Raw genomic sequence first — 22,749 nt, 5'->3', positions numbered from 1 at the left:
TATTCTTCGAAAATTTATAGTACCTACTTCTAGATTCCTATCAACACTTGTAAATGTATACACATATAAACATATAATTACACCAAATGTTATAATTATATAGAAAATATCATGCACCTATACTATTGTAAACAAAATTATGTATACGGAAAAGAGAAAAAAAAGTAACAAAAAAAAAATGAATCATCATTTGTAATTCTATTTGTTTTCAAATAAATATCCTCTCTATCTCCCTGTCTCTCTATCACTCTTTAGTCATACATATTCTGCTCTTTTCCATGAAGAATAAAAATAATTATTATTAAAAAAAAGCGTCTGTTAACATCAGGATATTCTACATGTCATGCAAACTAATAAATGCGTTAATTTGTATGATTATGTGTGTATCGTTAACAAAGAAAAGGAAAATAAACAAAAAAGCTTCGAATTTCTTATGAAGGACAACAAAAATTTTCAATGCAAAGTGACTTATAATACTATGAATTTTAAATTTCAAGATGTGATTACAGTGTTATGCATTAATATTTCACTAAAACAAGAATGGAGAATAGAAATACTTAAACAACTATCTAATAATGAATATTCATCGCAATCAGTGATAGTTCACATAAGTCAAGTAACTTTTTAAGAGCATTTCATTTCAAAAAGTTTGCGAACAAATTATATGATTTCTGTTAAATTAACAGTATAACTGTAATGACTTAAATCAAGTACGTTATACTTACAATGATCACATTAACATCACTCGGTCCACAAAAATGAGTCAGAATACGATTATTTACGGGAGTATTTCAATTAATAAAAATTAACTGAATATTGCACATCCGAGTCATTCAGTCACTTTTGCTGTGATCGGTAGCATGGTGACAAAGATCACCTAAAAGAAGTTGGACGTCGATAATCGCTTAACGACAGGCAGTTTTTAGTGTACAAACAATTAAGAGTGCACAGTAACTTATTAGGAAAACAACTAAACAGTAATTTGAGAAAATTTATTTTTTGTTTATTAGAATTGCTCGAAATTGTTAAAAACTGTAATTGACACACGGAAACCGTACTGGATTCGAATTTATGGGAACTAAAAGAGTATTTTCATTGTTTTTATCATATTGTACAACACTGTCAATCATACATTTATAACAACAAAAGCATATAGAGTCACACAACACAATTTCGGTATCTCACAACGGCAATTCGAATATGGTTATCAGGATTTTTATTACCGCATACAAACTGCTTTCCGCGTCAGTTTAGGTTTACCCTTAAACTTTCTAAAATATATTACTAAAAGTAAATGTAATTAAGAAGAAATATCCTACCAAGTACATCAGAAGTACATTTAACCTACCAGATCCTACTAAGTGCATGTCATATTAGAATCCGATAGAAGTAAAGCATCAAAATTTCTGGCTTCGAGTTTAATATTTTAATTGTAAGATTGGGTGAATCGATTTTTTGCTTACCGGCATCTATTTTTATACCCGTATTTAAAGTTTTATATCTGTATATAAAAACTATTTCTATATAATTAGAAAAATTTATAATTTTCTGTACGTTCCGATTCTTTCAAGTTAATTTTTATTTTTGTAAAAATATTAAGATAAAAAATCTTTTATACTATAAGTGACCCAAATAATGTAACCTTATTTTTGTTTGGTAACTCTTTTTTTTTTTTTTTTTTTTTGTTGTGAAAAGAAAGAAACATATTAAATGAAGTGTAAACGATTATTATCCTTAAAATTTATTCTTTAACAGCTACTTAAAATAAATACAACTTTCTATATTATCTGAAACAACTACTGTTATACTAATGTATATATACATATATAAAATTGTGTGTACATACAGAAAGTGGTCAGTATATATGGTGTACATAAAAGTAAAGTTTAAAGGACTTTTACCAATTTTTTTTGTTTATTTTTCACCCTATAGGTAAAAAACTCATACCATTTAAATTTATTTGTGTTGTATAATACAATACACACATACATCTATAAAAATATTTTCATATATATATAATATAGGTGTACGGTATTAAGAAAAACAAGTTTATAAACCTTTATTTTAATTTCCTTAACGTTATATTCAATTCTGTATATTTATATATATATACTAAATATAAAGGTATTGTGCTATAAGTAAGAATGGAAAAAGAAAATGAACAAACAGCCCCATTATATGCAATCATATTTTTTATTATATGAACGGGTATAAGTATTTATGTGAAAATTGTGCACAAAATATTATATAAATACACAATTTATACATACTTAAGTATATATAGTATAACACATATACAATAATTTTCTAAGGAAAAAAAGGAGCAAGGAAAATTGCAAGTTCTTTTAAATTAAAATGAAATTCATTTGAAGTTTTTGTTCTTCATTTTTGTTTTTAATTTTTAGTTTTCATATTTTATATTTAATCCTTTTCTTTTTTTCAAAAAATGCACCTTTTTTTTTTGTACTTATATAAATGAAAAACATAGATGGGTTTCCAACACATACGTAGTTGAATTTTATGTAAATAGAAGAATGGTTGTTAAAACTTTTATACAAAAATTTTTAATTTATAATTTAAAAAAAAAACAACTCACTATAGTTCTTTTTTTATAACACTTAGAAGGAAAATTTTTTTATATATCACAATATTATATACAAATATATATATATATATATATATATATATATATATATATATATATAAACTTTAATATTTTGTGCATTAATGTACAATAATTTTTGTACTAACCATTGTTTCTGCTACTTCGTCATTAATTGCTTCCTCGTAATCTTCTAGATCGATGACGAGGTTTTCACATTCGTCCATCTTGATATAATCGCTCCGTTTTGAAGAAATTTTTTTTTATCTCGTTGTTATTATCGAGATATATATATATATATAGTTATATATAATAAAATTAATTTAAAATTAATTTTATTTTGAAAAAAATATTCGTGAAAATTTTTGCTTTTACAAGACACTCCTCTGTATTTTTTTTTTTTTTGATTATTTTTCTTTCGCTTTTTGAGGTTATGTTATGTATATATAAAATGTACATATATTAGATATATACAGATACAGATATGTATATGATTATTATTGTTGAACGAATGAATTTTTATTTGGAAAATTTTAATATAGGATGTTTTTCCATTTTATGCAATCGAATTTTCTCTTTACTCAGATCTTTTAATCTTAAAATTAATTTTAATTTTAGTGTTTTTTTTTTTGCAATTAATTAATTTTTTCACTCATTTTTCATTTAAACTTTCACACAATCTTCATTAATATTAAAATGGATTTATTTTGAATTTTTGCAAGGATTTTTGTATTTTCCTTTAAAAAATTTTCTATTTCGAATTTTTCAAAATAATTTTGAATTTTAAATATTGTATTTTTATTTTTTATTTCAATTTGAAATTTAATTGTTTTTTATTTTTATAATATTTTTTCAAAAAATTCAATTTTAATTTTCAAGTTAGGAAAAATTTACACAAAAAAAAAATTGCGTTTCAAAATCAACCACACACCATTAATAAAAATTTTTCTGTATGTTTTTTTTTTTTTGGTTTTTTTTTTGTATTTAATAAAATGAAAAGTATTCGAAATACATTATAGGCCTATGTATATTTGTATGTATGCATGTACGAGTATATTGTAGAAAGAAATCGCGTGTAAAAAATTACAGTCGTCTGCAAAAACAAAAAAAAATGAGAAAAGGAATAATAACAATAATGAAAATTGTAAGAAAAACAACAACAACAATAAAATATCCTTGAATACAACAAAAATTTGTATATGAATAAAAATTATTTTTTTTCTGTTCCTTATTCTTTAAGTATAGGTTTTAAGTAATAATATATGTATGTGTGTGTGCAGATTTGTATATATATGTATGTAGTTTTATTATAATTGTGTATACCCTTCAAAAAAAAATATTAGTGTATATGTATGTATGTATGTAGGTTTGTATGCGTGTATGTATCACTTTTTAATATTTTTTTTTCGCAAGAGGGTTTTTTTGTTCTTTCTTCTTTCTTTCACTTTGTATAACTTTTTCAATCGGAATTTTTTTTTCTTCTTTTATAATTTTTATTACACAATCTCAATAATTTATTTTTAATATTTTAAATATATTTTTAATAATTTTAATATTTTATTTATAATAAATATTTATTTTCTTAAACATAATTTTTAATTTTTATTTTAAATTTTCTCTCTTTACTTGAAATATTTTGTAATTCAGCTTTTAATGCAACCACTAGTCGACTACTTCTGATTCTCTGTAGAAATATTCTTTTCGTCAGAATAGACGTAGCAATTATTCTTACAAAAAAAAAAAATGTGCACAATATAGAGAAGAACTGGGCATACGCATGCGTATAAATATAACAGGATATTTTTATTATTATATTAACAACATTGTTTATGTATAACTGTTATATAGCAGAATGTAACTTTATTATTTTTTTTTTGTTTGAGTGAAATTTCAAAATATTTTCATAACTTTTAAATTATTTTAAATATTAAGTGATTTATTAAAGTTTTTATTTAATTTTAATTTTTTTACACGATTTAAAAAATAAAATTTTAATAATTTTATTTGGGTACATTTAAAAACAAAATGAGACAATAATAATTTTGAACTTACTAGCTATGTATGTACGAGAATGTAAAGTTAAATTTTAAAATTTGTTTACATGAATTTTCTTTTCACTATGATATTGAAGTTAACAGATATATAAAACGTCAATGTTAAAATTGAAATTCAATTATAGGAGAGAAAATTTCCCTTTTTTAATTTTACGGGATTTTAGTCTTGTCTGATTTTAAAAGGATAGAAATGACAAAAATAATCTAGCTATATTTCGATTATTATGATTTTTGCTTCGTTATTATTTAATATAACAATATTGTAATACAGGGTAGGTCATTATGCAGCGAGATGTATAACAATTTCGTTAATTTTGTTATACATTATATTAAAATTTCACTATTTTGTAATTAATATTTACTACTGTAATATTACCTACTGTACTTAATGTTTTTGCATAAATATTAATTTTTGTAATAATTATAAATTTAAATGATTTTTATAAGTTTAAATCAAATTAAATTGAAGAAAATGAAAAAATTTAAAAATTTTCTATTTAAGCTTAAATGTCACTATACTTTTATTAATAAGTATAATTGTAATTTTTATACAATTATGTAAAAATGTTTTTTAATTTTTATTTATAAAAGTTTTTCGATTGCCATATTCTCTTTTCTTTCAATGCAATGGAACTAATAAAAAAGATCTGTTAATTTTTATTGTAGTTTGTTATATTACTTTGCTAACCTGTTTCTGTCAAAATTCGTTAAAATGTCACTAGCGTTTTCGTTTTTCTATGTTGTCATTTCCATTGGGGGGGAGTCTAATTATTTTTTACAATTTCGTACATAATTCTGTGAAAAATCGATAAAAATATTTTGGGAAATTTTGCGTATTGAGAAAAAGTTTCTATTGACATCTATATTTTCTTTTATGAAATACTGTTTTGAATGTTTCTTAACTTTTTTTGAGAAAACTTCCTAGAATTGTTTTTTTTTTGAATATGAAGTTTTTTTGAAATTTGAAGAAACTGTATAATAGTAATAATCTATATGATTTATATAAAAAAATTTTTTTTAGAAATTTATTTTACCAAATATTACACGACATACTATAAACTCTGGTGGTTTGTGTAAAAGATTGCCTATTAAAATGAAATCACGCTAAAGAGTAAGTAGTTATTTTTTGAAGGATATAGAAAATTTAAATTTCATTTTCCTCTGTTAAACAGAACCATTTTTTGTTTTCTAATTTATTAATTTTTTTTTTTTAAATGGCAACTTTGATATTGAAACGAATAAACTGAAACAATATTGAAAACGGGTTTATGTTTTAGGTAAAATTGAAAATAAAATATATTTTATAATTTACTAGAACAAAATGTAGAGGGCATTGTTTCAAAAACAAACTGGAATTTTTAAAATGGACAAATTTCGAATAAAATATTTTTTAAATAAAAATTTTGTGTAATATAATTTAAATATTAAAATAGTTATGAAAAACATAATTGAAGACATCCATGTGAAATGAACAACAAATTACATAATATATATACATATATATAAGTTAATTAAGCACACGTTATAAACCGTTATACTTTCATACAAAGTTGAGCCGTGTTTTTTTATACAAAATGTTTTCACGAAAGAAATTTCGATATTATACAAAACAATTTTTTTACCCACATATCTAGGCACGTAATTATTATGACTTGAAAATTCAATATAATTAAAATCATATTTAATATATTGGATTTCGAAGAGTTTTGCAAACAAAAGAAGATTTTCAAACGGATTATTTTGAATACGCTAGTTTGATTTTGATAAGAAAAAATCCACCTTTCAAAACCAATTTACTATACAAAGCGTTCGTCTTAGGGTCAAGTTGAACACAATTTTGTTTGGGATAAAATTAAAAGAGAACCAATTTCTTGTTCTATTGAATAAACGTTCTCTAAATGTGAAAAAATTAACTAGTTTTAACTCATTTAAATTAACAATAAATTAAGATTATATACTCAAATTTTCTTACGACTCTAGATAAAACTGCAATATATTAAACTCTAATATAAAAATATTTTTTAAATAACTTTTATACATTTATCATCTGTAGGTCAATAAATTTGGAATTTTAAAATTTTCAAGTTAATTTTACAAGATTAATCTTTTAACCCCTATTATACGTTTAAATTTATCCAACAACTTTAAAATTTTAAATTTATTAAATTCTGGCACATTTTTATAACAAACAAAAAAGAACTTCAAATTTCAAATAATAAAATATTGAATTTTATGAATGAAATTCGATGAAATAATCAAAGTGCATTTGATTCAACAAACAGATTGCATAGTATGCAAAAGCATGTAATTTTTAGAGTTTAAAGGAGTTTTAAGAACATGGAAAACTTCTATTGAATAGTAGTTATTTTCACATTGAACTATTTTCTTGTTTTTTATTTTATTTGTTTATTTATTTATTTATTTTAACTTGATCACGTTTTAAATTAATTTCATTTGATTTTTTTTTTAGTACAAGGATAAAATAAAAGTAGAAACTCTTTTTTGTTTTTTTTTTCGGAAAAAAGTCTTTCAAGATTAAAAAAAAAAACAAAAAGCTGAACTATATTTAAACAATGAAAATAGAACAATATTTGCTTTTTTTTAATTTTTTGTAAATGTAAATAGAACAATTGCTAGCATTGAATAGCTAGAAACTTCCGGAACAAAACATTAAATTAAAATTTTAGCATTTGGGATCATTCGTCAGAGCTAACTGAGAAGTCGTACACATTGTATATATAATATTGGTGACAAATTATAATTGTTGTAGGCTCCAGATGATCTTAAAATTGAATCAAATGAAATTTTGTTAATATTGACTGTTCTTTTTGGAAAAATTTCAAGCTAAACTATTCTAAAAAAAAAATCACGAATCACAAGTTTATTAGAGATGTCATTAAGGGCTGAAATTTGAATTTCCTTTAGATTGTTATAATGGCTATAATATTATATGGTCAATTAAAATTTACCAAATATTCATTATTTAAAGAATTTGGCCATTTATTCGTACTGTTAGTATAGATAACTGTTATATTACTGCCATATTTTACAACAGTTTTAAAGTGTTATATTTTGTATTAAATTTTTTTGAAAAACTGCAAGACAGCTAAAATTTGCAGTATTTAATATTAAATTTTAATTTAATTAACTAACAACTTCGATAAATCTACACCATCAACATTAAAATGCATTATTTTATATTCAATAGGAATAGATTTTTTTCATTTTGAAAGAATTTTGTTATTTTTTTTTTGTTTTTAAAAAAATGTTCGAATAGAAAAGAAAAACAACACTTCAATTTTCACTGTCATGTTTTTGATTGCTCTTTTAATTTTTTTTTCATTTTATTACTAGCATTGTTTTTTACGGGACTGGTAGGTATTGTGGTCGTAAAAAGATACGATAGGATTTTAGATTGCAGAATGGAGCGATCCGGCCCAAAAAAAAAACAGGAACTGGCGCATGGCTTTGCCAGCATAGGTGCTTCCTCGGTTTCTTCTACATCAGTGTGCCCTGGCACCCAGCATAACGTGACGCGATTGTTCTAACCCAAGTTGTTGAGCTTGCCAAAACAGTCCATCCACTATCCGGGAGGAAATCTGGCAACAATCCAGATCCTTTATGGTAGCCTGACTGTCGGATGTTTTTGCTGTATCGCACCCGCAGTAACCTCTACCCAGGTTGCGTTAGACGCACTTTTCTTGGCGTGTATTTCTTCCTGAAGGATACTTGGATATATGGGCTTGGATTTTCGTATAGGTTAGATCCGTAGATCTAGACTTATTTTAGATGAAAGGTTTATTTTGTTTCAAATTTATTATACTAGCTGTGCTATGTTTAAAATTGAATTTACATAAATAACACATAACGTTATTTAACGCAATAAATTATAATTTCAGCTATATTCGTTTGTAGAATAATGTAATCAACTTTTTGTTAAGGAAATAAAATCGCAAAAGCAGGACCTCTATACAAACAACTGACTTGTTATATTTATAATTTAGTAATATTTTTCCAGTTTACATCAGATCTCAATTCTGTATAGACCCATTAGATTTAATATTTTTGGAATTATGCACATCGACGTGTTTGCTGTCGTCAAGTATACTGTCCACATCAGATTTTTTCTCTTAATACTAATCTACAATTTCCAATATACAATTATTTTATATAATATGTAGGTATGCCTATTATATACCTGCTATTCTGTTTTTAACAGAAATTCTCAATTTTGAAATTCTAACAATTTCTAAAGTTTTTTTCTTATAAAACACAATACTAAGTTATATACAATATTGCAATCTATACGAGTACATATAAAGTATATTATAAGGATTTATTAACAAAGAAAGTTTTCGATAATTGTGTCGATTACAAAACGAATAATAGGTTTCACTGATTAATTGATTAGTTCGATTATATTTTATTTTGTAGCAATGGAGGCAAAAAGAAAACAAAAAAAAAACAAAAAACATGGTAAATTGAGATTTAAAAGAGAAGGAAATAGTGAAAATAAAAAAAAATAATTTATTGAAAAAATTACAATTTTTATTTTTTTTTTCTTGTTTTACAGTTTTTCTCCTTGTTCCCTTTTAGCTAGTTCTTCTATTATTTTATTAGTATTGTTTTAAGTTCTTGATGATATTATATTCTGATATGATCGCAGAAAGAATAAAAAAAAGATAGAAAAGGAAAAATAATAGTAAAAAATTCGAAAACAGTAAATGGAGGAAAAACAAGAGAAAAAAACAACAAGAAATTTCTAAAGTTTTACAAAAAAAATTTTATAAATTTTTTATAATTATTATTACATACATACTTAGGTACATAGATAATAATATAATCTACATTGCATATTTATACAGGAAGTGAAAATGTTGTATTATAGGCTGCACATGGTGTAAATTAGGTAATCACAGTTAACGAAAATACGTAAGCCTAGACACTGATTGAATTTTATCATTTTCAATTGAAAAATTACGGACACATTTTTATTTTATTGTAGATTTACCGACGTTGAAAAGGGTCCATTCTAACTTTCGTATAAAAACACTTATATAAATTCGCTTTTTTTGCCGTTAATGAACTTTCGCTCTCTCTCAGTGTCAAAGTTTATATTTTTTGCAATTAAACAAAAATCTTTAGTACAAATGTTTTTCACTTGATTTTACTGTTATTCCTGCTACTAAAATATCATTAGACACACATATTCTCTGAACTCTCTACAATCTACATCATTTTTCAAAAATTTAGAGGGAAAATTATACAATTATAGCAAATTTTTTTTGTCCGTTTTACTCCTAAAAAAATAATCCACTAAATAAGTTTCAGGTGCTACTGTTGCGTAAATGAAACATCGTACTATTAACATAACATAATTAATACGAGTAGTAGCATTCTAAATCAGAAGATAATCTACCGCTTTCACGTATGTATACATATTGTGCTTTAAAAATTTTTCAAAACCATACTACAGTGTAATTAAATAAATAACTAATGTAATCAATATTTTTATTAGGTCTTCTTATTTATTTCTCAGAATCCATGGCTGTTCATGATAAATTTTATTGTAAATTTTTACGACAAAAAAAAATGATAAATTTTATCGTAAAAAGTTTAATTTAAATCAGTGTGAAAACAAAATCAATTTGAACAAATAATTTCTGTTTACTTAAAAAATTTTAAGATTTTTACGATAAATTTCATTATCATTCTTTATAATCCCCTCCTGTTCTCAGAATAAACTCAATTTTGTATTTAATAATAACCGAATAAATGAATACTTAATGTTGTAACACCTTGTATCTAATAACATTTTCACAAATTTTCACCAACTCAAACATACCTGCAACAAATAATAGGTATATAGTATATCTATGTGTTATACAAATTTCTAATTACGTTACTGCACATACATAAGTACTTAAATTTCTATTTGTGTCTTTAGAAATAGAGCAATAATAATTTAAAAATGTGACAGAAGAGTTAATCTTACTCATTTAACAATAATTTCATTTCATTCTATTGTTTTAATTTTTTAATGATTTGAGAATCACAAAAAAAAAAATAAATGAAAAGAAGAACATAATTAGACCTTGGATGGAGATGATTTGATGATAAATTTTTTATTATTGTATTAGGAAATTTAATTTTCTCTTATTGTTCAATTTATTTTTTTTAAGAGAGCAGCGAATAATTATGCTATGTATTTATAATTGAAAGAATATTTTTAATAAGTGCATAATTTAAAAGAAAATTATCACAAATATAATTAATTAATTTTAAAAGTACTTATATAGTCTTAAAATTAATTTTTTTGCAGCACACTCTCATTAAAGTGCTTTTAATTTGAAGTGCGAAAATTCATAACTCTCTACCCGTTTTGATTTTTGGAATTTCTAAGAAAGTAGGAGTTTTGTCAGAATTGGAAATCAAATCTTTAATATTTTAGAGTAACAACCCCACCATAACTTTAAAACACCGATATTATTCGAAATCAAGGACTTTCTCCAGTTTAATATTTTTTTCATTTTTGTTAAATTAAACGATAAAGGTGTTATTAATTTTAATACTCGTATTAACTGGAAATATTAGCATGTCAACATAATTATACTTTATTAGGAATTAAATGTTTGCATTATTAATATTATAAATTAATAATAATTTGAAATTTTAATTACAATTTTATAAAACGTTTAGCTAAATATATCATAACTAAATTTTCTCTATACTTTCAATTTATTTTATATGAAAACACCCAATCAGGAAAAATTTTAATATTTTTGTTTACGTCTAAACGTAAACTAGTTATCTATTTACTTTAATTACAATATTAACTCGTTTTCTATATTTTACACTTATTTTCTACACGACACTTACTATTTTGCTCTCTTATAATTATAATGATGCTGGCATGCAAATTTTATAATACTGATAATCTAATAACTTTAAGATTTTATCTATGTATGTATATTTACATAAAATACTTGTTGTAATTACAAAAGTCATCGATAAACTAAATATTCTTTCCATGTACTTGTCATTTGTAAGAAATTATAAGAAAACAAACAAAAATAAAACCAGAAATGTCAAAATAGAAATATTGCAAAAAGACTATAGTGGTATTAGCTGTTACGTAGATACTAAAACAGAAGAGATGAAGAGAGAGAAACCGGCAGAAAATAAATTTACAGCAACAAAATTACAAAAAACAAATTGCGTTATTTATAGAGCACATACAAATATTTTGTTGTTGTGAATATGAAAATTATTTTTAAATAAATTGTATTATAAAAAATAATTAAAAAAAAAAAAACAAAACAACAAGTAAGAGTCTAATTAAGCGCCGCAAATATTGTCATTTGAAAAAATGTTTAATAGTTGTTTGACATTTTCGCACTTCTCATAAAAAATGAATAAATTAGACGCGATCAACTTTGATATTTTAGTTTAAATTTTGAAAATTATTGTGAATTTTTCTTAAATATACGAAAGAGTACTCTTTATAAATTTCAATTTGGGAATAGCAACATTGCATCTGGGTGGTTGATTGACGTTGCACGTGCAGAAGGTGCAGCAGGTCCATCGCATCCATATTAGCACAAATGTGTTGTTTTGCTACCGCTAGCTCGTAATCACCGGGCCGTCATTGAGCGAACAATTATAGGTAGCCTGCCTAAGTCACCCGGTTCTCTTGAGGAATCTAAATCGTCGAACTAATTTACAATAAAAAAAATATTGCATTTCCTTAAACCAATGAGAGTTTCTTCAAATTGTTTCCAAAACAAAATTAATTTTAATTCTATTTTCAGGAAATTTTCAGTAGATGCTTACACTTTTCACATACATACTTTTGAGCCTCATGTAAATTTTTCTACAAAATTTTTCTCCAATAACATGCAACAGAGAAATTTAAACTATTTTTCAAATTATTTCATAAGCAGGCTCACCATTTCAAAAAAACTATAGCTGAAATTATATTCAATTCAAATGGCAATTCTGGTACAACTCGTATAATCATACAAGTATCATAGAGTTAATACTCGTATACTTTGAAGCCATTCAACGTCATATTATAAATTTTACTTAGGCTTAGTTTTGATTCAGCAAAATATAATTATGGTTTTGTATAATCAAACTTTATTCATGAATTTTGTTTTATTTAATTAAATCTTGACAAAAGTTTGATGTACAAAAATGTTCGTAAATTTTGTTTCATTTCAAAAATAGAAGCTATTTTTGATAACTACATCTTATCAAGTAAAAATAAGGAAGCACAAAATTAATATTAATTAAAGAATTTTTAATGTTATTGTTATAATGGCTTTAATTAAATAAATGTTATAATTAAATAATTTATAATACTGACGCTTCAAGCGACAAAGAACGTGATTTCTTTTGTTGGATATAGTGCAATGCGACTTTAGAAATTACATAAAATTTTTTATATTGTTAAATGCTTATATAAATAATAGCTACTATTAATATGAAAGAATCCTGTAAAATAATTATAGTACTTATGTAATTAAATGCTAATATACCTTGAATAAAAAAATTAATTTTACAACATTAACAATTCACACATATTTGAATATCTTTTGTTCAAACATCATTTCATATGCATAATTTTAATATTAATTTTTTTATTTTTTAATATAAAAACTTATTCTTTAGATTAAAAACTTAAATTATTTAATTTAGTTTTTAAAAATTTTGTGTAATTCATTGTGATTAATATGGTAATGTGGTTAGTTACAAGGCAGCTTATTAAACTCATACAAAAAAAAATTAAATCATACATTTTTTGTTTGATGACAAACAATTTTTTTTTACTTCCTGTTAAAATATTCACAGTATGCAGAATTGCTTTGTTTAGCGTTGTTTTTTATAATGCTTAAAATTTAACTAAAGTTGAAACTGTTTAAAAAACACTTTATTTTTTTACACTGTACCTACTTATATTTTGCTTCTATGAATTTAAAAAAAAGCAAGGAGTTTAAATAAAACAAAAACCCGGTTTTTATCGTTATTTAAAAAAGGAATTGGTACAGTTGCATAACTCAATTGTAAGGTACCACACAATATTCTTCCAACTAAAAGTAAGGAGATGAATAAATCAATAATTAAGAGTTTGATAAAGTTTCAGTAAAACAGTGGATTTGTAGATTTATATAACGGGGCAACAGTGCACCGCGACCACGTATAAGGATCTATTGTGCGCCCCCATCGGAGTGCGGGGCATGCCCTTAGTTCCCAACGAATAGTATGTGGTCCGATTCCACAGAAGAGCTTCGGCCAAAGAAGAGGTGTGTTTGCACCCTTCTTTGCAAGCGCATCAGTGGCCTCAATTCCTTCCACGCCCACATAGCCCGGCACCCAACACAGTGTGACCCGGTTGCATCTGCCCAACTCATTGAGCTTCTCAAGACAGCCCCATACTGCCACGGAGGATACTGAAAACGAGTTCAGCGCTCCGATCGCAGCCCGGTTATCCGACACAATCATTATCTCCTGTCCTCGATACCCCCTTTTCAGACTGAACCGCACGCACATTTTAATGGCGTGCAACTCAGCCCGAAACACACTCGGAAAAGTTCCCATGGGTTCGGAGAATTTGGTTCTTGGTCCAAATACCCCCGCACACGTCCCAATACAGTGAATAATTCAAGGAATAGTTTTTTTTCGCTATTTGCTTTTCTCCAGCTTTGTGACTTAATTCAGAAACGTTGTATTAATTCTGTGGTTAAGATTTTAAAATTGTAAAGTTTTTACAATTTATTTTGATTGCTTTGTTCTTCTTCAAACGCTTCAAATAATAAGGCTAATGAAATAGTAGAATTTCTAAGTGCAGTTATGATGCGCTACGAAATGTAATACTTCATTAAAAAAGCCAAGGACAATTTTTTGCAAAAAATTCTAAATATTTCATCAAATTGTTATTTAAAGGACTTCAATTCAAATGAAAGGGCTGAAAATATCGGACAAAATTAAAGCATACTTTTGAATATAAACCTTAAAGATGTAAAGATTCAAGTTCCACAGTCCAAGAAGAACCGATTCACTTTCTATTCTATTTAAACAACGTACCCAAGTCAGAAACCTGAAAACAATTTTGTAACACCATAATTATGCCTTATTTATGCGAATTATAAGAAGTGCATAAAATATGAATAAAAAATTCAAAAAAAATTTTTTCTTTAATTTTCATTTAAAAAATATTAAAAAGTCTTCTTGTTTCTTTACATTAGTAACTTGCTTTGTAATTAACTTTGGAACCATAAAACTTTATACTTAAAACAAAAAACAAATTTTTTTTTTTATTATTATTATAATAAGGAAACAACTTTAATAATTTGAACAAACTCTGTGAAATTTTCTTTGTTAAAAAATTATTAATACAAGCAAAACTAAGAAAAAAAAACAGGGACAAAACAAATCCTTTTTGTGCACAGTGTTCTTGTAAGAAATTCAACTTACTAACTCTAAGTGGAGATACTTCTTTTCTCTTCTTCGTTTAAGTACTAGTTTGTTAAGTACTCGTACAAACAAACAAACATTATAAGCAGAGAACATTTTTTAACTGTTATGCGAATAACAACAGACACAACAAAAAAACAAATTAAATCAGTAAACTTCAAAACACACAAAAAATCAAAGTACAATTTTTAAAATTTCCATACTCTATTTTTAACCCATGATTTCATATTAGCGAAAATGACAATTAACTTTTTCCTGGCAAATGTTTTACAGTAAAAATGCTCAAGAAATTTTATGAAAACTAAGCTTTTCAAAATCTGTTGCATTTAAACCCATTTACCGTCATTGTTTTATTAAATGTGTCCATTCGGAATACAACAAATATTAAAATTTAGAGACAGAAAGAGCTGGGAGATAGAAACTATTTTTATATTTTAGAAAAAAAAAAGATCAGTTTTCTTTCCGCTCTTAATGGTAGCTCATGCCCATATTTTCAATCAATTGTATTCATATTTTCAATCAATTGTACAAAACGAGAAAAAATAGAGTTGACCGTGTCGACTCTGTGATACCCGCACGAATTTCTTATCCTATATGCGAGTACATATGCTGCTGTCAAATAAAGTCAAAGTCTGTCCCATAGTCAGCTAAATTACCGTATTACTATATTAATTTTTGCAAAATTTCAGCACTGTGTTTTCAATATTTTCTAAGATAATGCCCAATAACTTTTGAAGTTGTATGGCAGTTACCAGAAGAAGGCAAGCAATTTCAACGATTTTTATCAAACACTATGGACCTAATAATATATTTGCTTGTGCAAAATTTCAATATTATATATTCTATGATTCCTTAGATATAGCCAAATAAATTTTGAAGTTGTATGGCAGCTACCGAAACCATAACCTCAATTAGTTTTTAAACTTAGCTCAATTAGTTTTTGAATTATAGTTAAAATGGATGTAAGCTAAATCGACTCAGAATTCGACGCTGATCTTAAACATATAGTTGAGTCTATAATATCTCAAACCATTATTTCTTAGCGTTGCAAACGGTAAAGCAAATTTAGTATACTCTTCGAACATACATTCGTACGGGTATAATTAGTATAGCATATTTTTATTGCTACTTGGATTGAGTTAACAGTAATTTATTTTTATTAATATTATAATTCTCTACTGTGCGGTATCTCCGAATACATTTCACGAAATCTGACAATATTTCTATTGTATTTTTAAAATATTGAAATCTATGGTTGTCAATCATTAATAATTAAATTTTGAAAATTTACTTCCTTTAATCATTATTAATAATTTACCTATCCAATACCAACAAAAATTGATAAAATTGTAAAATTGTAATTTTATAAATTAGCAAATCATCGTAACGAAGATCGGATATTACTAAAATGTATAAAAAGATTTGTAAAAAGACATTTTGTTTAGGTTTTACATGTAAATGAAATTTTATTCAATATTCTTTTGAAAACCTTTAAAAGTTTTCCTTTATCGAAAACATTTTCTTTAAAAATAACATTGTTTTCCTCCTTTACGATAAGAAATTAATTGGAACAAAAGATTTTTTTAATTGTTTCAATGAAACACAACAATGTTTTTTTTTAGTCTTAATTAAGCTTACAAATACAAGTATATTTTCATTGTTCACTTGTTTTATTATACAGCCACCCGATACCCAATTAGGATTCAATTAATAATCATTATTATTATACAATAGAATTTTATACAAAAGAATTAATGATATCCAATTTTAAATATTATACAAAAATATTACGATATAATAAAATAAAATTTTAAAACACGCAAAATTAGATCAACCCTAAAATTTTCTTCATTAATAACAAATTTCCAGGATGAACCACGAAACTTCTAAAGACGAATAATACTTTTTATAGAATTAAATATGAAGTAGTATAAGAGAAAGTTCTAAGAAATTATATAACGGCAATATGTCATATAATTTAAGATATTTGGTTAATTCAAAATCATTTCTTAATTTTAATAATTTTTGAAATAATTTAAATCTATATCGATATTATGTCCAGCAATTTTTAAACCAACTAATAACATAGCGTAAACTAAGCATTACTCGATTCTATTCCGTGTATATTTTCAGTAAATCCATTTTAAATTTCTGATTCTTCAAGTTCCCAAGGGATTCCGGAGACATGTTTCCAATTATTAACAATTCCAGCAAGATATTTTTGGAATTTTTGAAATTTAAGTTCAAATTTTATAAGATTTTGGACCAATTTTTACAATAAAAGTTGATTAATATCACAGATTATTCACGTAAAATGGTAGTTGTACTCCAGCATATGACCAGCACCCATCTCTTACGTGCTTTTCACAATCACTAATTAAAATGACTACAAATATTTACCAACAAAAAAATCTAAAAATCCTAATTCAGCAATTGCTATTATATAGTTACTAAGAATTAGTTAGGAGTTCAAATAAAGAATAACATGTAAAATATTTTGGTGAGCTTCACTCTCATTTCACCAGAATCAAAAATTTCATTTTAATCAGAAAATATTTAGAATTTAAGTAAACATCAAGTGATTCAAATTTGAATAACATTCATTATCCTTAACTCTTATATGTATATATTTATTATTATACAAACATAGTATAACAATTTATTAGAATATCGGTTAAATTTTTAATGAATGAATTTATTTTCTTATCTGCTTTTATATAATTTAACTCCCATTATAAGGGATAAATCTTAAAAGGAAAATCAAAATTACACTCCACGTTATTGAAGGTGATTAATTAAATTCTTTATAAATCGGAAAAAGAAGAAGAAAACAAAGGAAAAAAAAAATACTAACCATAAAAATTTGAAAAGGAAATCAAAATGTTTTTAAACTCACCTCATTATGTAAACTGAAATTATTTTCTTTAATCACTTCCTCATCTTGTCTTGCAACTTCCTTCAATTCCTCCTCTTCATCATTTTGTATTAAGATGTTTTCTTTATCATTTTCATTTTGATTATTATTATTTTTATTTTCATCAATCTTATTGCTATGAGATTTCTTTGTATTTAAACTTTTTAAGATTTCATCAGTATCAAGAGAATCTTGACTTTCATTTTTGCTTAAACATGAAATTTTTTTTGCACTAAATAATATACCATTACCATTTGTATTATGATTTCCATTTCTATTGCCTATACTATTCGTACTGTTATTAATACTATTATAATAGTAATTACTGCAATTTTTAGTGTTACATTTATTTTGATTTTTACTATTTTCTTTGGTTAATGGCAATTTTTTTAATTTCTTATTGAAGTAATTATTATTGCAGAATGAAATTCCTGCAATTGCCTTTGTATCATGATTTTCATTATCATGTTGATTATTGTCGTCATCATTATTGTCATCATGGCTATTGTTACTATTGCAACTATTTAAAATTTCAATTGTATTATTGTTGTTATTGTTATTATTGTTACCGTTACTATGTATTTTAAGTGTAGTGTTGTCGTTGTTGTTGATTTGCTCTTTTTCTGATAACTTTTGATTATCAAAGTTTTTTATTTTATCAAAATCTGGTTTTATTATTGTTGATTGTTGTAAAATACTGGAATCGTTGTCAACATGAATGTTCTCTTTATTTTGAAAATCAATAATATTATCCTTACTATAACAATTTATTTCGGTTGCTGTTGGTTCTATTGTAGGATTTATACAACTATTTGTAATAGTAAATTTGGAAATTTGTGATGTTAGATTTTTTACAATATTACGATTTGTTACAACAACAATTTCAGATTTTTCATTTTTAGTTGAAAATTTTCTTTTTTTACTTTTATTACCATCATTTTTGCTATTTTTATCATTATTATTTTGATATTGTTTTTGTTGCTCTTTTTGACATTTTGTCTTTTTATTTTTATAATCTTCGATTACTATGGTATTGTTAGAAAGATTTTTATCATTTTTACTATATTTTTTATATTTTCTTGTTGTTTGTACTGTTGTTGCTGTTGTTGTTGCTGGATTTACTGTTAAGATATCTGTTTCCGTTGTTGGTATTGGAATATATTCACTATTAATGTAGATACTGTTATCAGAATTGGTATTTTCGTTTTTTATTGTTATAGAATCAGTATAATTTTCAATAAAAATTTTATTATTTGATGTCAGATATTCTGCTGATGCTATTGTTATAGCTGACGGATGTTTAGAAACGCACTTTCCCATAGAATTTGATTTTCAATTGAAATTATTTGTGATGGTAACAATAACATAAGCTTATATTTTTTATTTGTTAATTATTTTTTTGTTTGGGTTAAAACATGGAGGAGGAATATATTTTTCCTCATAACAAAATTTTATGTGGATTGTTTTTTTGTAATAACCGGCACTGTTTGAAATATTCATGCACTACACATCATTCCTGAAAATAATAAAAAAAAAATTAATAATTCTGGAATTAAAATCTTATGAATTTTATAAATATTTTATTTACAATAATTATTTCGTAAATTCATTGAAAGCTCTACCATGTTATACTCCGGAATTTTTTTTTGGTAGTCAACAACAAAATAATCATACATGTAATTTTTTAATTCGGTTGCCAAAGTAAGGAAATCACGACACCGGTTACCAAAACAAAAAAAGTTTTAGGAATATTTTCATTCATGTTTAAAATAAAAACGAATAAACAACCTATACTCAGAAAAAAAATATTTGAAAATAACATATTCCAGCCTTTTATACGGAAAACAATGGTTAAAATTTTAAATATTAAAACAATGACAATGTCAGTTTTCCATAATTTATGGTGTATGTATCCGAGTTAGAATGCGTTAAAATACATTACCTAAACCGAAGTACATACATATACACATAAAAAAGTGATTTTATACTATAAGTTGTAATATAGAGATGTGTTTGACTCGAATATCAAACAAGATTGTCATTTTCCCCTCTCGAAGAAATACTTCAGCTGGAGTCTAGATTCTCCAATACAATAAAACAATAGGACTAGGGTGATCAAAATAAACAAGCAGTCTAAAACTAAACGGCCAAATGTAGCTCTTTAATCAAGACGGGTGGCAAGAAGGTATAGAAAATAGGATCAAGGTGGCTAGGGCAGCATTTAACGTGTTTTATGCAACCGATGTGGAAGAACAAGATATCCTGAGACATCAACCTTTAAATATTTTAGTCCTGTATAAAAAATAAGTTCTAATAAAGACAAAAAGCACCAGACCAGATGTTGCTAACCAAATGTCGTACAAATTATAATCCTGAAAAAAATAAACAATATGGAGCTCTGGATAACAGACAAGAAACTTGTTGATAAACAGATCTGAAGGAGAAAGTGGAAGTTGAATGGTCAATTGATTAAGAGTGCTTCGCAATATTCTAGCGAACGGGGTGTTCACGGGTAATACTTGGCGGGCATTAAGCAAATAACCGAAAACAGAAGAAGATGGAGATAAAGATTAAAGAAAATAAAAATAAATTATATGTGTATGGTGAATAAATGCGCATGATATTCAAATTTTCATATTCCATATTGATGAAAAGAATAAAGCCAGAATTAAGCTGAGTTTTTAAAATAATCTTGAATTTATCACTTTTGGTTTATGGTTTATAAAACTTAAGATTTTCGATGTATTATACAATGTAATGATAACATTAAACTAAACTCAAGGATCTATCATATCTCATGAGTAGCTCATCATTTTAATTTGTCACATTTCTCATTTCCATTAATATATTCAAATTATTATACCCTTTTTCCTATATTTTAATTTATAAAATAACTTAATGAATTAATGGTAATAATTATTATTCTCAATAGATGTCTACCAAAATAGTAACATATATTAATTAAAATTATTAAAATAAATTATATTTTATAGAATGAAAATTGAAATCTCACATACACAAATAGTTCTATAAATATCAAAAGACAAGCCCATTAATTGACGCTTTTGATAGTTTTAATTAAATGATGCGTGGGCTTTAGTATGCCAGCAATAATATTCAAACATGAAAATTATCATTATAAATTATAATAATATTATAATAATAATATTATTATTTAATTAAAATTTTAAAAATGAGTTTTTTACACATTTTGAATGAATGAAAATATTCTAGATTTTCTATTTAAAGACTTAAAAGAAGAAGTGATTATCAAATAATTTCCACTTGTGGAATTTAATTCAATTCATCGAGTAAATTTTTAGTGTATATAATTTCACCAGTTCATTTGTTGAACTGAGAAATAAGGGTTTGAATGCAATATGTAAAAATTGATTTAGCTACCGTCTGTAGTTATTCACCTTTCAATTAAAATTCTAAAATTAATTCAGCTAATTTGAATAAATTTTCACAAAATATTTATGGTATTCATGAATTCGACGTGATCGAAATAAGATGAGGTTCGAGTAGTTAGAATAAAAGTAATTTGGATTTAAGTATCTAACAAAATTATTAATCTTATTAATAAAGGCTGATTTCTTTTAAATATGTCTTCTAATTACCAATATAATGATACCTTAAATGATTATCTAACAAAACTTAAGTCAATTTTAACCAACTTTACAGCAAACAAAAACAACTTTCATCCATCCAGGTCTGTTGTGGTGCCGCCGGATCTTTCCCCTCTCCTTATCTTTCTTCAAGTTATGTAAGTTCGACATTATGTTCAAGTAATTTATTAAAACTCCATTTTGTTTTTATATTCTTCTCTTAATAATTAATAATATAGAAATCAAATTTTAATTATTTCAAATCTTAATTTCATATAATTTTCTATTGCGTAATGCAATATTGGAACAATAATAAAATATTCACATTATTTTATATACAAAATATCGTAATTAAAATTTTAATAGAAAAATAATTGTAAATACCTACATATATAGTTATATAAGATTTTAATAAATAAGTTTTAAACAATTGAAAGAAAATAAATTGATTTTATTAATAAAACGCTTAAAGTTATAATTTTCAATATAATTTTGGTACTTTTCTCAAACTCTTTTAACTTTATTTTTTGAATACTATAAACCGGAATATAATGGGAACACATATTTAAATTTGAAGTGTTATAACAAATTTGTTATTATTAAAGAATAACAAAAAAAGAAACAAATAAAGTTATGAAACTTTTACAAAATTAAAATATCCTTGAAGAAATAAAAGGATTTTGAAGTAAATTACGTACCTACATACTTATTGTTATATTCAAAAAGTTTTATAAAATAATATTATTACAACTTATATGTTACATAAATTTATGTAATTATATTAATTGTATGTAAAGGAATTGGAATACAAAATTTTATAAAAATAATATTTTTCATCTTAAAAATTATTTTATTTACCCAAATTCCACTTTAAAATCGAATTGCTATTACAATATATTTATTTGGTAAAATAAAATTTACAATAAAATAAAATTTTAATAAGTTTTCAATATTATATTTTAGCATAGCTAGTAGGTTTACAACTCTTTCTATGTTTTTTTTTTGTTTTCTATATTATAAAATTTTAAAATGAAATAAAACAAAAGGACACAATATTATTATTATTATAAGGATACGGAAGTTTAATATTTTCTA

At 24.7% G+C, this 22,749-nt stretch overlaps 1 protein-coding gene across 10 annotated transcripts in view; it reads right to left on the bottom strand.

The window, feature by feature from the left end:
- The window catches only part of LOC129610437 (uncharacterized protein DDB_G0283357), a 165,039-nt gene that overhangs the window by 74,762 nt on the left and 67,528 nt on the right, over positions 1-22,749 (bottom strand). For 7 of the 10 annotated variants that reach the window (XR_008697090.1, XM_055523007.1, XM_055523008.1 and 4 more), the window contains exon 2: positions 18,029-19,562. Coding sequence is in view for 9 of the 10 variants with exons in the window: in XM_055523007.1 (XP_055378982.1) it covers positions 18,029-19,366 (1,338 nt within the window). In the remaining variant the exon portion in view is untranslated. Of the gene's footprint in view, positions 1-2,751; positions 4,491-18,028; positions 19,563-22,749 lie in introns of those variants that run through there. The other 3 variants (XM_055523015.1, XM_055523014.1, XM_055523013.1) reach the window with 3 other exon arrangements.

The sequence above is a fragment of the Condylostylus longicornis genome, unplaced genomic scaffold (genome assembly GCF_029603195.1).
Source record: "Condylostylus longicornis isolate FDR11 unplaced genomic scaffold, ASM2960319v2 ptg000044l, whole genome shotgun sequence".
In the NCBI taxonomy this organism is placed as follows: Eukaryota; Metazoa; Arthropoda; class Insecta; order Diptera; family Dolichopodidae; genus Condylostylus; species Condylostylus longicornis.
Note: the sequence above shows the minus strand (reverse complement) of the source record. Positions and strands in the feature narration are given on the sequence as shown.